A 17470-nucleotide genomic window follows, 5' to 3' on the forward strand; every position below is an offset into this window, starting at 1 on the left:
GCGCTGAGGGCTCCGCTCCCTGGCTTAGCGGCTGGAAGTGCAGGAATCAGCTTTGCCTGTGGCGTATGCACCCCTGGCACTGCCCCACCTGCTGGAGCCTCTGAGCTCTGCGCTCTCTTCACCTGTAGTGAAACAGTCAGAACCTGGGCGCCCCCCCCCCCTTGTCTCCCCGGGCAGTGACCTCGCCAACCCCTCTTCCTGGAAGGGCCCAGGAGGCGGGACAGCCGGAGGCTTCAGCTGAGGCGCCTGCAGAAGCTGCAGGGAGGACACTGCCACCCACAGCCTCCCGAGCTCACTGGAGCAGGGACAGCGGACGCCCAGCGGTGCAGCCTGAGTTTGGCTGGGGGCGCCGAGGGCAGGAGCAGGAAAGAACCATGTCCCCAGGCTGCCCGCGCCTCTGGGTCCTGCTGGTCCTGGGCTCCAGCTGGGCAGGCTGGGGGTCCACGGGGGCCGAGGCCGCGCGGCTGAGGCAGTTCTATGTGGCTGCGCAGGGCATCAGCTGGAACTACCGCCCGGAGCCCACAGACCCCAGGTAAGGCAGGGGTGGCGTCCGTGGGCTTCTGTGGGAGCTCACTCGACTCTTCTTAGGCAGTTCCCTCTGCTGATCCTGCTCGGAGTCTGAGGATATTGAAAAGATGCAGTTTGATTGGCTAGAAGCTTCTTTCAAGTCGGCTGATAACACAGTTTAGTTAGTATGCTGGATTGTTGGTTTAATGTATTGATTGGTTCAAAAGCACCAGGCACCCACCCCCTCGCTAGCCTCTGCAAACTCCTGTTCTAGAATTTTAGTGGTCTAGCATTGTCAAATGTCTAGTTGCATTTATTCCATTCTGTACATCGCTTCATCTTCTAAAACTAAACCTTGTGCGTTATTATATGCAAATTATTCAATAAGGACTGCCATCATTGTGTTGTTTTCTTATAAATGACTTTAAAGCATCATTAGTCCCTAAAAATGCAACATTTTAATTCTTTTTTCCTCACTTAATCTTGGCAATTTGAGTGGGGTCCCTATGAAAAGGCAGATGCAGCTAAGAGGAGGTTTAAATAATAAAACTCTATGTTTGAGTCAGAAACCACTTTTCCCAATTGAAAGGCTAAAAATAAAACTTCCCAGAAATGAGACAAATTACAGGATTTGCTCAATATTTCCAGTTGGTTATATTTTTACTTGTCTTAAGGGTAAATCTCTTAGTGTGGCTCATTTTTTTTTAAAAAAACTTAACATCAGACTTTGAATGATTGCGAAAGACATGTTCCTCTTTTACAATTACAAAGCGATCTGGCAAGAGATATTGTAATATTTTCAGTCTTTTCGTGTATAACCTTAGCCCTTTTAAAATTTCCTTAATAAGGTTTATTTTTGGGGGTATTACATACTCTCTTGGTCTTGTAATAAGAAATCCCTCTTTTTTAAAAAAAAATACAAATCATCTTAAATATTTCATTTCAAGGTGATAATCAAGTTCCCACGCACACTGTACGGAGCTGCCATTAACTAAAACCCCCAGGAAGATAAGTCTTTCCAACACTGATCTTTCCTGCTCTTGCGAATACTGACTTGGTTGCTGGCTTTCCTGTGGCCGCCGTGCTACGCTTGGAAACGTGGTCTTTCTTCCATAGTTAATGCTGAAAGCTGGGGGCAGGACCACCGAGGTCAAAAGTCGGATTCACGTGTTGAGTCCACAGGGAGCCACGGCTGCTCTGCGGCTAAGTTCCCAGGATTCTGGGAAGAGTCTTTCTTCTGGTATCAACTATTGAATCAAAACCATAGGCGGATAACTCAGACCAATGCTCCATACTGAACCTCAAATCACGTCATTTCCCTCTAGCACTTTCTGGTGGGAATCTGTATAACTGGCTGCTTAAATTAAGAACTTGCTCTAAATTGTCCGACACTGAGAACTAACTGATACTATAAGGGAATCAACATTTGGCAATCAATCCCACCCCTTGCCAAAGTCCATTTTAGCACAAAGCAAAGATCTTTCCCTTTAGTTCATCTAAAATTAGCAGAGCAGTGCCTTTAGAGGTTAAATATATCTATTATTCTTGCTGCAGGCCTGAAGTGACTGTTTCTAGAAATTTCCTTAAGAAAACTTGTTCAGTCATTACATGCACGTAGTAACAGATATTTTTAAAATGCATATATAGCCCTAGCTGGTTTGGCTCAGTGGATAGAGCATCGGCCTGCGGACTGAAGGGTCTCAGGTTCAATTCTGGTCAAGGGCACACGCCCGGGTTGCAGGCTCGATCCCCAGTGTGGGGTGTGCAGGAGGCAGCCAATCAATGATTCTCTCTCACCATTGATGTTTCTCTCTCTCCCTCTTTTTCCTCTCTGAAATCAATAAAAATAAAAATGCATATATAGTCATCATACATATTATTTGAATTCATATCATCTCTAACTTTCTGTTCTGACAGATTATTTTCCAGGAGCCATTCAACTTTTTCAAAATCAAAAGAAGTATGCCTCAGTATGCTCACACAATATATACAGTCAAATATGTTAGAAAACACACATCTATTCAACTTACTCCACATAAAAGACTGATTTTTCCTGGTAGAGCTTTTACGCCATCATCTATATTCCTGTATTTAGAGACCTGGGGTGGGGGAGGAGGAAAAAATTTTCAATTTTACTAACAACCAAATAAATAAAAATGGAATTCTATGTTAGGGATAAAATCAACATCCTTGGGTTCTAAGAACTTTAGAGGTTGTTTAGTTCATTTTCAACTTCCCTGTCCTCACCTTCTGCTCCCCCCACACCCTGAGCACCCATATTCCTAGTGTTCAGTTCCTATTCCACTGCGAACCCACTGCTTCCTATAGCTGGTCATTCCAAAAGCACTTATTCATTCTGCCCCCAAACATTTACACAGTTCTTATAGCTCACAAAAAATTACCAAGATTACTACCATTACAGATTTTTCTGTTTTCTGGGAAAACCTGAAGGCTGAGCACCAACTTTTATTAACTTTTAAATTATTACTAGCTAACTCTAAGTCCTTTGCTGGTAGCAACTTATTTAATACTCATAACGATTCTGAAAGGAAGATTTTACTATTATTCCCATCTCATATTTGTAGCAACGGAGGAACAAGTGGGTTTAGTAAGCTATTCAAGGTTACACATGGTTTAAACGATGTGTTAATAACTAGACACAGACACTCTGACTCCCCTCTCTGCCCAGCCACTGTAACATGCAGAGGTCATGGCCACTGGGGAGGGTCTCCCACGTATACCCTGACTATGGCTGGGCCACTGTCTCTAGGTTAGGAAGCTTGACAAAGCCAACCTGGTCAGCTGGTTTGGACATTTTAAGAAATGTCCCCCAATTCTCTTCCCTTTACCTTTATCTTTGAGTTTGAGAGGAGGATAGGAATGAAGTGTCCCAGGAATCTCCTCCCTCCCTCTGTGAATTCTTTACCAGGAACACAATGGGTCCACCTTTTCTGAATCTTGGCTCTACCCCTTATCCAAGGACAAGTTACTTAAACTCTCTGAGAGTTAGTTTGCTCATTTGTTTGTTCCCAGTGTGAATCCAGGGCTTTTACTCAATTACCATAGCAAACTTCTCAACTAGAAGTAGGATCCACCAAGTCAGTTCTTTACAACGTTGCCCAGTAGCTTACCTCTGTATCTGACTGACCAGCTGAAGCTATCCCACATATTTATTCATAAAAGATTTGATCATGTTTTAATTATTTAAACTCTAAACCTAAAGTTTGGGTTCACATCACCATCTTGGTTTCTTCTTCAGAAAATTGGTTCTGAAGGATCAGTTAGGTCAGGCTTAATTTGTGACAGAATGGTGATCACTGCAGAATATTCTTGAAGAGACCAACAATTATTGTTATCAGTGTCGTTTATTGTTCATATTTATAAAACCATGGGTTTCTGAAATACAATTAAAAATACTATTGCTCCTAGGACATGAGAGATTTCTTTCTTTCCTTTTTTTCCCCCTTTGGAACGTGAGTAGATGTCAGACATACATTTTAAATTAGTTTTTGTATTTTATTTCCAGTTTGAATCCTTCTGCAACAACTTTTAAGAAAATTGTCTACAGAGAGTATGAAGCATATTTTCATAAAGAAAAACCACAATCTAAAACTTCAGGTAAGCATGAAACACATGTTCTCTAATTTGATATTACCTATATCAAAAATATCCATTTAGTGGTATTTTATAGAAATGTGAGTTTTTGTTGTTTTAACCAGTATAGGCCACATAACTTGTGGAGCTCAGGGCAAAATGAAAATGAAATTCACATGATTGAGAATTTCAAAGCAGTGACATCGAAGAATGGCGGCAAGCCGGGCCCTGTGTGGTTTCACAGGCCACAAGTCACACGCCCACGGAGCCAGCTGTTTTTAACCTTGACCAAGAAGCTGAAAAGGCCTTTTACGTGTTTGAATTTTTATCCATTCATCTGACAAGCTGTGACTGAGCACGCGCTCTGGGCGGGGCCTTGCACGGGGTGCTGCGGGTGCTGTGGGTGCCACAGGGGACAAGGCAGGCGGCCCAGGCTGAGGGTGCGACAAGCTTAAGCTAAGGGTCCTTCCTCCCTCTGGCTCCCTGCACTCATTCAAAGGAACTGCAAGTGGCTGTTCTGGATTCTTCTGCGTCTGCCTATCCCGGCTCCTGTTTTATTACGTGTGCTGTGCACAACAGCTATCACTTTTAAAGAAAAGTCTCTTCTTCCTTCCTTAGTTCTTCTTTAACCAAGGAAAGCGTGTCGCATGGGTTGAGGGCTGAAATATGGCACCATATTTTCACAGGAACGACAGAGGTCAGCAAGCAAGAACTTCCCTCCAGTTGAATCCCTGGTCACTGATTCACTGGGCCTTCCCTGACCAGTGTGGCCTGCACTGTGTCCCAGGCTCACTTTTCTGCCTTTCTCCCCTACCTCCTCTGATCTCCCTTTATCTCCCCTCTTTCCTGGACAGGAGCCTTCCCCATTAGCAATAAAACAAAACACAGCTATGTTCAGGTTAACTTTCATCTAGAACAAAACTCCCCTCCACCCTGCTTCACTCTCCTTTCTCTCCCCCCTCCTTCACTATCAGTCGCCATCTGAAGGGCCCACTTCATTCCCTATGGTGTCACTTCCTCTCCCTGCGCTGCCTCCCTAACCTGCTCTGAGGGAATCCACTAGAATTACTCTCAGAAGAGGCCCCTATGGCTGCAGGGACGCCAGAGCCAACGGTTTCTTTCCAAGTCTTTCCCAACTTGACATTCCTAGGACATTCAATGCTCCCCTCTGGAAACCCTATCTCCTTTCCTGGGGGGAACTCAGAGATAACGCCTTCCTGAAACTTGGCCCCACATGGGAGGAGCGACAGGGTGCTTCTGAAAGGGAATAAGGGGTTGGAGGATATTTTGGAGTTTTATAAAAAAGAACACAGTGACTTAAAATATCTAAGGGCTCGGGGAAGAATCCAGTAGAAAAGGCGAAGATACAGTCTCTGATGGACGGAGTCAGGCTCAGAAGAAACAGGGCGTCAACAGATAGGAGACACACTGCCTTCCCTGGGGCTGGAAGGTTACTCGTTAAGTTGTTTGTAGCCCTGGGCAGGAGGGCAAGGCTCTGCCAGCCTTTGCCGTGGAGTTGACTCATGTTCATAACTCAATTCCAACCTTAGCACACACCTAAGAACTTTTTAATTAAATTAAACTATAGGTGGGTAAAGGGAAAGCGAGCCAGGAAACATTAATGAGGCCTGGGGAAAAATAATTTGGGTGGTGTTTAGAGCCCTATCTTTTGTGGCTTTTGCCAAGTTAACTGAACTTGAGTGCTGCGCTGTGGGGGCCATTGGGCCGAGTGCCGTGAGTGACAGAACAGACCAGAGCCAGGCTGGAGACCATCCCTTAAGCCATAAGGCGGCATTGATCGTTTTCGGGGAGGTGGGCACTGTGATCAAAATCCTTGGAGATGATGAACTTTCGTAGTGATTTCCTGATCCAGCCTCATCAATTAGAGGTAGACCTTGACAGATGATTCATGGTTAAGCCCTGTGCACTGAAAACTATTTTTCTGTCAGTCTCTGTATATCTCAAACAGATCTGTTGTGTATGACCTCTGAGGCATTTTTAACATTCATTTTTATGCAGCCTCTTCCTAAACTCCCAAAGTTGCTGAACTATGATCCCCTGGAGGGCAGGGATGACGTCTTATTCATCTTTGGATCCTGGTAGTAGTTGATACAGGAGGCGAATCTGGTGTCCAGAGAAAGCCTCAGATATTGAATGAGGAGATCTGGGTCTGAACACTACCCTTGACTCGTGACCTTCCCCTCCCAGCCTAGTTCTGCCATTCATACCTCCCCCTGTTTCCACTCGTCAGGTGGGTGTGATTCTAGTTGAACCTGAAGGGGAACCGCCATGCACCCCACTCCATAGCAGGAGCCCAGACTCCGATGCAGGACTGGAGGTCGGAAGACCGATGCCTGCCCAGTGGACAGGGGGAGGAAGGGACTGGGGCCATTTTCAGGAATTCTGTCTTGTGCTTTTGAACAGCTAGTTTTGAGTCTTTGCACCTTTTCAAAAAAAATTATGACATGTTTGTCCCTGAAGGTTCTAAAAGAGCTGCAACCATGGGCGACCTGTTTTCTGTAATGCATTACTCACCTGAGAGCAGGGGGTGGGTCAGCTGACCTCCCTGTGGCCATTCCGGAGGCCCCAGCTGCAGGAAGTTGGGCACGGGCTGTGCTACCTTCCTGGGCCCCCAGCTTGACTTGGGCCCTGGGGACGGGGGTGGGAAAGGTTTCAGGGCATCTGGCCGACAGGGGAGCTGAGCAGCAGCTCAGGAACATTTGGCCACGTGTTTGCCTTCACGCATGAAGGCGTTTGAATTGCCTTGAGAAAACATTCCTTTGTTTTGCCCTAATTCTGAAGAAGCAGAAGGGAGGCCAAATAAATTCACTGCCGTTGGAGGTCTCATTAGGTTAAACAACTTATAAGGCTTATTCTGGGCATCTGGTATGTGCAGCCACGAGATGCCAACAAGCAACTCAACCAAGCAAGGCCACCATGGCAACGAAATGCAGGGACAGTGTGAGAGCGGAGTCCGCACGCATGGGCCTCGTGGGCATCCCGGCAGGTGGGAGCAGCCAGCGGGAGCTTCGCAGGGAGCTAGGACTGAGCGTAGCAGCCAGAAGAGAGGGGTCAGCCGGGGTCAGAGTGGTCAGGAGTCAAGACTGGTGTAGACTGTTCCAGAAAAGGGGGCCTGTACCTGCCCTGGGGAAAGTGGTAGAGAAAGCGTTGGTCCGGGAGTCCAGAGACCTGAATGTCAGCCCCAGCAATGCCACCGAACCACTGACTGGCCCTGGGCAAGCTGCCCTCCCTGCTCCCGTGGTAAGCCCCGTGAAGCCAGGGAGGGCACCTATGTTACTCAGCATTGCAAGTCTGACCCAGGAAACGTGGGCACTCAATTACTATTTGTTGAATGAACGAATGAATGAATGAATGAATGAGAGATGGGAGGTGGTTACAAGCTCAGGATCCAGTCAGACAGGTTTTGCTTTGCCCACAGCTCTGCTCATGGGGGGCAAGCTAGGGAAGCAGAAGCAGGAGGAGCCCCCGAGGCCCAGTTTCCTGCCCTGTGAAACGAGGATCTTACCAACTACCTTAAAGACGTGTCGGGAGGATTAACGAGAGGATGTACATGCGTGACTATCCTGGGGGGACGGTGGATGGAGCCCTGATCAGCACCATCCCCGCTGCCAGTGGGTGCGGGTGAGCTCCGTGGAGCTGACGCCTGCTGCCCCCGTGATGCCTAAAGGCCAGAAGCCAACCCCACGAGACCTAGTGGGTGGCTTGGAAGTGGGGGCAGTCCATTCCTGCCATTTGTTGAAATAAGGCTCTGGTGACGGGTTCTCCAGCTCTCGGGGACATCGGCGTCACGCAGGAGCACATGCTCAAAGGCAGGGCCCCGACTCCACCTGCAGAGACCGGTTCACTGAGGCTAAGCTGGTCCTTGGGAACCTGGGCCCAGGTGGTCCTGCAGGGGACCCGGGGACTGCACCTTGGGAAGCTCTAGGGCCTAGAGCAGCCGTGGGCAAACTTTTTGACTCGAGGGCCACAATGGGTTCTTAAACTGGACCGGAGGGCCGGAACAAAAGCATGGATGGAGTGTTTGTGTGAACTAATATAAATTCAAAGTAAACATCATCACATAAAAGGGTACGGTCTTTTTTTTTTTTAGTTTTATTCATTTCAAACGGGCCAAATCCGGCCCGTGGGCCGTAGTTTGCCCACGGCTGGTCTAGACTGTGATTCCTCAAAACTCAGAGCAGATGTCCTGTCCCCTCACCCCCCACCCAGGGCTGGTCCTCCAGCCTCTGCCCGCAGCTCAGCAGCAGCTGCACCTGTGTCCATCTCCAACGGGCTGTGGCTCCTTGAGGACAGGACCTGGCACAGCCCCTGGTGTGTAGGAAGGGAAACCTCTCTTAGCTCCTGCATCCGACCCGCTGTCCTACTGTGTTCCCATCGACATAGCTGATAATTAACTCAGTTGTTCCGATTAGAAGTCTCGCGTCATCCTGGCTTCTCTCTCTCTCATGCCACATCCAACACGTCAGCAGATGCTGCTGGCTCTGCCTCCAGAATTCAAAGCCCAACCTCTGCTCACCACTTCTCTGGCCCGATGTGCTGTTGCCTCATCTCTGTCACCAAGTCCTGCTTCCACTCTCATCACCACACAGCAGCGGGGGTGAACTTTTTGTCTGTTTTTTTTTCCTTTTTCTTTTTTAGGATGAACTTTTAAAATGCATCAGACCCCACCTCCCTGCTGCACAAAGCCGCCTCGACTCCCCATTTCATTTAGAAGAAAACCCAAGGTCCTTGCTGTGACCATAGGGCCTTAAGGGCCCTGCCCCCACCGTCTCTTCTCACTCTGCCCAGGCTGGGTTGTTTGTTTACTGTTCTTTGAAAACATCAAGCTCACTTCTGCCTCCAAGACTTTGAACTTGTCCAAGAACTGTGTGATTTGCTCCCTCACTTCACTTTGTCCCTCTAAAGTAGCCTGTCACCCTCCCTCATATCACCCTGCACATTTGAAAATGAACATCTGCCCTAGCCTGTTTGGCTCCGTAAATAGAGGGTCGGCCCATGAACTGAAGGGTCTTGGGTTTGATTCCAGTCAAGGGCACATACCTCAGTTGCAGCCCAGGTCAGGAGGCAACCAATCGATGTGTTTCTCTCACATGCATGTTTCTCTCAGTCTGTCCCCCTCCCTTCCACTCTCTCTAAAAATAAGTAAATAAATAAATAATGAACACCTTTCTTTTCTTGACCAAAGACGGTAGGTCGTCTCTAAGGAATGACAGCGGGTCAGAATTGGGGGACACAGTGAGAACGACCGCTCCTACTCCGCAGCTTGCTTTGAGCCAAGCCAAGTGTTTCTCCCTTCCTGCCCTTAGCCGGCTGCACACAATGCTGAGCTTATGAGGCGGTAAAGCCTTACAGATGGAAGATAAGCAGGTCAACCTCAGAACCTGAAGGCTGACCGCAGTCACTCATGGGATTCTCTGCATGGTGTGTGTGTGTGCACGCGTGTGTGCATATGTCAGCTCTGTCTTTTGTAATCCTGACATACTTATCTTTGCTTCCCTAGGACTTCTTGGGCCTACTTTATATGCTGAAGTTGGAGACATCATGAGAGTTCACTTTAAAAATAACGCAGACAAGCCCTTAAGCATCCATCCTCAAGGGATTAAGTACAGTAAATCCTCAGAAGGTAAGAGGAGTTTCCTATCCCTCTGACAGGAGAAAACGTACAACCCTTTAACACCGTGTCGAGCACTGAAAACCATTCTATTAACCACATGTCACAGAACTCCCCTCAACTGGTGAAGAGGAAAATGATGGTTGTGTAAGCGTCAGGGGAATGACGGCGTCCTGGAGTCATCTGGGCCTCAGTGCTTTGTAGGTTCTTGTACTTCACTCGTTGGGTGGGCCAATTGCCTGCTCTCCCTGAATTCCAGTACGTTCACCTGCACAGTAAGAGCGATCACATGCACATTGCAGGATGGTGTAGGGTGGGTCTGCAGACTTCTCTGTAGAGAGCAGAAAGCAAATATGTTTGGCTTTGTGGGCCAGGCAATCTCTGCTGTAGCCACTCAACTCTCCCTTTCTGCACAAAAGCAGCCAAAGGCACTATCTGTATGTAAGTGAATGAACATGACTGCACCTCAATAAAACTTTATTTACAAGAAAAGGGAGCTGGCTGAATTTGGCCCACGAGCCATCATTTGAAATAGTGACATAGGACTAGCCTGGCACACAGATGACACTTAAGTAACGTTAAACTTTTGGACATAGTGAAGTAGTTGAGAACATAAGCTTTGAAGGCAGACTTAGGTTCAAATTCCACTGTATGTTTCTGGCTAAATGAGCTTAGCATCCCTGAACCTCAGTTTTCTCATCTGTGAAGTGGGAATGGTTATACCTTCTCCTAAGATTGCTTTGAGGATTAGATGGGATCGTTTAGGTATTGTACAAAATAAACATGGTTCCGGGAACCTGGTAAATGCTCAGTAAAGGATGTCAACGATGATGATGATGATGACAGTGACAGTGAAGATCATGAGGATGATGGAGATAAAAGTGAATATCACCTGTTGATATTGTTCTGATTATTTCCATTATGCTTATATTCAGACCACAATAAGCAGAATAGAGTTTTGCAAGGAACTGATATAAGAAATTGTGTCCATATCGTAATAGATGTTAGTATCATAACACAAATATAACTTTAGACCTTTCTTGATTCACAAATCTTCTTTCTCCCATATGTTCCAACCACCATACGTTTAAAGAGAGTAATTGAGCAGGAGAGTGGTTCACAGGGCAGGGTCTGGAGCTAGACTGCCTCAGGCACTAATTGAGTGATTTTGGGAAAGTTATGTAACTTCTTTGTGCCTCATCTTTCTCATCTGTAAAATGGGAATAATAATCAAGACTGCTTTTTTGGTTGTTATTAATCCTCACTCAGGGATAGTTTCCTATTGCTTCTTCAGAGAGAGTGAAAGGGAGGAAGGAGAAAGAGAGAAAGAGACACCCATCCATCGGTTGCCTCTTACACATGCCCCGACTGGGGGTGGGAGGGAACCCGCAACCCAGGTACATGCCCTTGACCAGGAATCAAACCCATGATCCTTTGGTGTGCAGGCTGACACTCTAACCACTGAGCACACTGGCCAGGGCATGACTTCATATAGGTCATTTCTTGTCATGAAATCTTAACACAACACCTAGCATATAATAAACACTTGATAAATATTAGCTATGATGGTAAAGGTGATTGTTCAATCAAAATTTGTTCAAATTAGTCAATATCTCAATTAAAATTTTTAAATGTGTCCAAATAATTTAACATTTAGATGACAATTTATGGATTAGAAAGTGACTTTTACATTTTTTTTATTATTATAGTGTAAATTATTGTCAAACTCATTTCTACTAAGGGATACGTGACTGCTAATAGGTCAATGAACTACCCTCCCTGGGGATATGTGCGTGACCACATACTCTTTGGTTTCAGGGAAAACAATGAAGCATGAACTGTGAAATTTCAGGCACCTTAAAGAGCCAATTCGGCAGGACCCTGGGTGAGGTAGCATGAGGAGGAGTCTCTCCTATGTCCCCCAAGTCACAGGATGTCATAGAACAGCCCCTTAACCTACATGTGAGGCTCCCAGACGACAGTGTCAGGAACTCAGCGCCCTGGTGCCAGCAGGGAGAGCCCTCAGGATGTCCCATGGAGGTCCCGTTTTAGACGTGGGAGGAGGTACGTGCTATGGACTTTGTATTCCAAGCTGGGCTGTTTGCATGGGAAACAAACCTTGCAACACCGTCCCTCTTCCTTTCTGTTTATTTGTCCCTACCACCCGCCGCGGCCAGCAGTCATTCGTGAGCAGAGGTTTAACATGCGCCCACCACTTCCGCTGGTCACCTGATCATTGCCCCTGGTGCCAAGTCTCTCAGAAAGTAAAGACAGTTTGGTGGGAAAGTCATGTCTTGCCTTAGGAATGAGATGCAAATCCAGCCAATAGAGAAAGCGTGTCCTTCCTGGCAAAAGGCAAGTCGCATTTTGTTGTGTCCTCTTCCCTAAAATAAAACATCTTCCTCGTGTCTGACCCTCACCCACGCCCCCCTCCAACACACACACACACCCCGCTCTGGTTTGAATGATTGTTTCAGGGGTGGAGAGGAACTATGTGCTGAGCCAGCTCCATGAGAATCCGGGTTTCTTTATCTCAGAGGCAGATGTTTGAGAGACGGATGCTGGGAGGTTGAGACGAGTAAAAGGCTTAAGAGAGGACTCAGTCTTTGTCCTTGTGGCTGCTTGATCTAACCAGAACCAAAGCAATCTCGAGAACAATCCTCCTTATCTGGGACCTAATCCTGGAGCCCCACCTGGGATTTGGAAATCTGCTCTCATCAGCGGGAAGGGAAGGACAGCCACGGGAAGAATGCCGGCTTTAGCGCCAGGATGGCCTCGCTTGGAACCCTAAGTAAACGTTGGCAATGTCCTTGACCACAAACCCTCGGTTTCATATCTATAAACTATAACTCCTTCCCTCTGAGGTTGTCGCAAGGATTAGTCAGAATCAAAGTAGAGGCCCAGGCACCGTGGGCGCACAATACAGCTAGCTGCTGTCGCGGGGCTCGTCCATGGCTATTCATATGCGGGCATTGCATTTTGTTCCCAGAAGCTGAGATTGAACAAAGGCCTTGGCCTCAGATAGTGTCATCTACCCGAATGAAATAAAAGGCTCCCATCGAATTCAGATGCCGAAATGAACTAAACTTCCCCAGAAAACCTCAGCTATCCCAGCACATTTTGAATAATTGCAGTTTCCAGGTAGTTTGAGGTTTACTTCAAGTGTCTAAACAGTGGTCAGCAAACTGCGGTTCGCGAGCCACATGCGGCTCTTTGGCCCCTTGAGTGTGGCTCTTCCTAAGCCGTCTGAGATGTTTTCTTTTCATTGCTTGAATGAATCTTTCTAAATGGTATACTTCCCTAGGCCTTTCTAAAACAGTGGTTGATGGCCTGTTCGAGGCTTCTATGTCTCTGGATCTATTTTTCTTCATCAGTTTATGTTGGTCATTAGATTCCACATATGAGTGAGATCATGTGATACTTATCTTCTCTGACTGGCTTATTTCGCTTAGCATAATGCTCTCCTGGGGGCAGGGGAGAGGACAATGGGGGAAAAGGGGGACATAGAGGAGAATTTCAACAATAAAGAATAAAAAATAAATAAAACAGAGGATGAGAAGCAAAATCCGAGTCCCTCTCTAAGCCATTCCTTCTAGTCCGCTGTGAGAACTTACAGACATTCATAGGTGTTAGAACTGTGCGCAGGCTGAATCAACAGACTCTAAACAACAGCTGTTATCTGCCTGTGGTATGACCTGCAGGTGAAGACCAGAGCTTTCAGGCAGGGGTTTTGTACATGGTTTTGTAACCAGAGTTGCCCGAAGGCCTTGTTTCTGGGCCTTCTTGCTGTGGCTGTCATTTGAATTCTTGGCCGGAAGTCTGGGTGCTGGACAGGAAAGGTGTGCTCGTCTCACCCTGGCCTGTCATCCATGAATTGGTAGCATCTGACATAAAGGCTAAGTTGTAGCGTGGTGTTACCCAGCTGGTCCCAGTGACCCCCTCTCTCCAGGTGTGCGCGAGAGCACCCCAGTAGCACGCAGGGAGGAATGAGTAACCCCTGAGAGAGCAGGATGGACAAGTCATGATTTGTAAAATGCTTACAAGATCATTTCCTTTAGAGATGTACTTAACAGGAGTGTGTTTTAAACCGCAATCACAACTGTTCCTAAGTATTTTAAAACTTTCTGTCACTAAAAGAGGTTTTTCTCTTTTTAAAAAATATATTTTTTTTATTGATTTCAGAGAGGAAGAAAGAGGAAGAGAGAGATTGAAACATCAATGATGAGAGAGAATCATTGATGGGCTGCCTCCTGCACACCCCTTACTGGGGATCGAGCCCACAACCCGGGCTTGTGCCCTTAACCAGAATTTAACCCAGGGCCTTTCTGTCTGCGGGTCGCTGCTCTATACACTGAGCCAAACTGGCTAGGGCTGTCACTAAAAGATTTTTGACTTGAGGCTAAAATTTCAGAAATTCTCTGACCAGCATTTGGTGACTGTTTGAGTGTAATGCTGCACCTTTGAGCACATTTTGTTGTTCAGGAAAACTTTTGAAATTCTTTGTACAATTACCTTTAAGAGTTTGTTTCAGAGTGAATCTTATCCTTTTATTTTATTTATATTCTTATATTTTAAATGTGGGAGTTGCATTATAAATACTATAGTACAAAATTCTATAATATTCCGCTTTCTGCTGGTAACCCAACTCTGTGAATAAAAAATTGAAAAATAAAATTTCCACCAGGGATTGTTTTTTTGCATTTAAGTGTTGCCAAATTGTCTATATGAAAACAGTCTTCTAGATTTTTCCAAAATGTTCCAATGTTTGACATAATATAAGCAATTACATTTTTTCACTTTTTATCTGAATATTTTGGCCTAATCTAGACACTTCTCTGAGTATATAAGTACCTGAAACAAACTGTAATGGCTAATAGAACAGTTCTCATCAATCCCAAACATGTGGACTCCCCTTCAGCGGAGAGCTCCGTACGCTGTGCACTGGGCCAGGCTCGTTAGAAACATCAGCATCCAGTTTTTCCTTTGCCTCGCTGAAAGCTAAGGGCACCTTCTAGCCCTGGCTGGTTTGCTCAGTGGATAGCGCATCAGCCTGCGGACTGAAGGGTCCCAGGTTTGATTCTGGTCAAGGGCACATGACCAGTTTGTGGGCTAGATCCCCAGTAGGGGGCGTGCAGGGGCATCTGGTTGATGATTCTCATCATGAATGTTTCTCTCCCTCTCCCTTCCTCTCTGAAATCAATAAAACTATATTTAAATAAATAAATTAATTAAAAGCACCTTCTGAATCTTCAAAGACACACTGAAGCATTCACCCGGTTTACTAAATGGAGAGGAAAAGAGCTGTTCACAAAAATAACAAGGCGGATGTCATGACGGAGCATCCAAATGGACGACCAAAGGGGCTCTTCATGTAACTTCACTTTCCCAAACGGGTACACCCCATTTTACACTTGGAAAAAAAATACTGAGAGCCCTTTGGCAAATAGCTAGTTCATCATGACAAGGGTAAACAAATTGCCACGCTGACTAAGGACTGAGCAGGAAGTGAGCAGAACTGAGTAAATATAAAGTGAAGGGCCACCCTTGTGTAAAGAATTTAGTCCAGCGAGAAGCTGAACAAGGACTTTTTGTGCTTTAGCACAATGGTCTTTCCTGGCCATTCCTCTTCTTTTCAGTTAAGACTTTGCACTTATTTTGATGGCAAAGTTAAAATTAGTTTTCCCAAAAATACATTTCATAAATGCTTCCCCCAAAATAGCTGTTTATATTTTACACCTCATGTAGTTTGCAAACTCAAAGATAAAATATGCCTGCTTTGTTCTAGATTAAAGATAAAGTAAAATACTTTGAAGTGAAAAGAAGAAAAGCATTGATAAAATTGTCCCCAAACTATTTCACTGGTAATCCTCATTCAGTATAATTACTCCAGGTATGAATCTACACTGTTCACTATTTGGGTCTAGATGCCCAAAATTCACCTTTGAGTGAATCATTCATTCAATTAGTTAAAGTTTATCTTATATTTAACTAATATATGAATATGAAATTCTCAGGATTTTACTTTGGTCAACCAGATGAACATTTATAAACCACTATGTGTCCCAATAAACCTGGATATGAAACCCTGATCATTTAAAAATAAGTTTGCTGTCATTTGAAAATCAGTCATGCTGCTATGGCTAGCACATGTAACAGCCTCTTAGGTGACTCTTAGATATTTATATTGGTTGGTTCTCATTACATATGAACAATGTGTTCTAATGTGATTTCTCCCCTGAAGTGGCCCTGGAAGAATTCTAGAGGTGAAACTTTTAGCAACGAGGGTGCCAGCATGTACCCCACTATTAACTGGGCTATGAATCCTTCAAGGTCTCAGGCTGTCTTCTTTAGATTTGTGTCCTGGTGTCTGGCACAGAGCCTAGAACATAAATGGTGATGATGATGGTGGTGGTGATGGTTATGATGGTGATGGTGGTGATGATGGTGATGGTGATGGTGATGGTGGTGATGGTGATGATTGTGGTGATGGTGGTGATGGTGGTGATGGTGATGATGGTAGTGGTGATGGTGATGATGGTGATGGTGATGAATGGTGAAATGGTGGTGATGATGGTGGTGGTGATGGTGATGATGGTGATGGTGATGATTGTGGTGATGGTGGTGATGGTGATGATGGTGGTGGTGATGGTTATGAGAGTGATGGTGATGATGATAATGATTGTGGTGGTGGTGGTGATGATGATGATGATGGTAATGATGCTGATGATGAGTACCAAACTAAATTGAGGACCTGAGAACTGGATTAGAAAGTGGAGTCTATGTGTTATTTCCCCCTTGCTCTGAAATTTATTAATTTTACTGGTGATTGTGAGTAATTACCTGATCTTATTACCAGTTTTTATCCTCTTTAGAATAAATATATCACCACCTTTAATCTTTCTCACATGTGTTAAGAGAACTCAAGAGCACTTAAGAGACATCTTATCAGAAGTAAAACATAAAGAAAGAGGCCATATCAATTCTAAAATGGCTGGGAAAGGAAATAACCCAAATACTGAGGTGTATTACCACAGGCAGCCACTCATCTAGATGCCAGACATTTTGCCTATATTTTCTGGTCTTCATATCCATCAAAAATAATAATATTATTGTTAAAACAAAGATTATATTATGTAATAATGAATGAGAAAACTGAGGCTAAAAGGGAGGCTAAGAAACTTTCCTAAGTTCATGCATTTAGCAGGTGGTACAACCAAAAGTTACAGTTCTGACCCCAAAATGCCTGGGCTTTCTCTTAAATTAAGCAGGAGAAAGTATCATTAATCACATAATCTCACAAATATTTAACTAAAATCATGATGAATGCTCTTTTATATATATATATACTAGAGGCCCAGTGCACAAAAATTTGTGCACTCTAGGTCCCTAGGCCTGGCCGGTGGTCAGGGCCAATCGGGGCGTTCTCTTTCCAGCTGTGGGCTGCCAGATGCCGGTTGGGGCCTTTGTTTTGTGCTTCCCCCTGATGGTCAGTGCCTGTCATAGCAAGCGATTGGTCCCCTGGTTGAACTCCTGAGGGGACAATTTGCATATTAGGCTTTTATACGTATAGATATATAGAGAGAGACTAGTGACCCGTTGCACAAAATTCATGCACATTAAAAGGGAATTAATTAGAGGAAATATCTTAATACTGCTATTTGCCCTTTCTCTATAATAGAAGTGTCAGAGATGAAAGAAAATTAGTAAAATGTATATGAAAATCTTCCTCCTGTCAGA

The 17470-nt window shown here is 45.2% G+C and overlaps 1 protein-coding gene across 1 annotated transcript in view; it reads left to right on the top strand.

Annotated features, from left to right (window-relative positions):
• Window positions 1-235: 235 nt before the first annotated feature.
• The window catches only part of F5 (coagulation factor V), a 61787-nt gene continuing 44552 nt past the window's right edge, over window positions 236-17470 (top strand). The window contains exons 1-3 of the mRNA XM_006764208.2: window positions 236-532; window positions 4034-4125; window positions 9623-9745. Of these exons, the coding sequence (XP_006764271.1) occupies window positions 375-532; window positions 4034-4125; window positions 9623-9745 (373 nt within the window). The 5' untranslated portion in view covers window positions 236-374. The remainder of the gene's footprint in view (window positions 533-4033; window positions 4126-9622; window positions 9746-17470) is intronic.

This window comes from Myotis davidii, unplaced genomic scaffold (genome assembly GCF_000327345.1).
Source record: "Myotis davidii unplaced genomic scaffold, ASM32734v1 scaffold401, whole genome shotgun sequence".
In the NCBI taxonomy this organism is placed as follows: Eukaryota; Metazoa; Chordata; class Mammalia; order Chiroptera; family Vespertilionidae; genus Myotis; species Myotis davidii.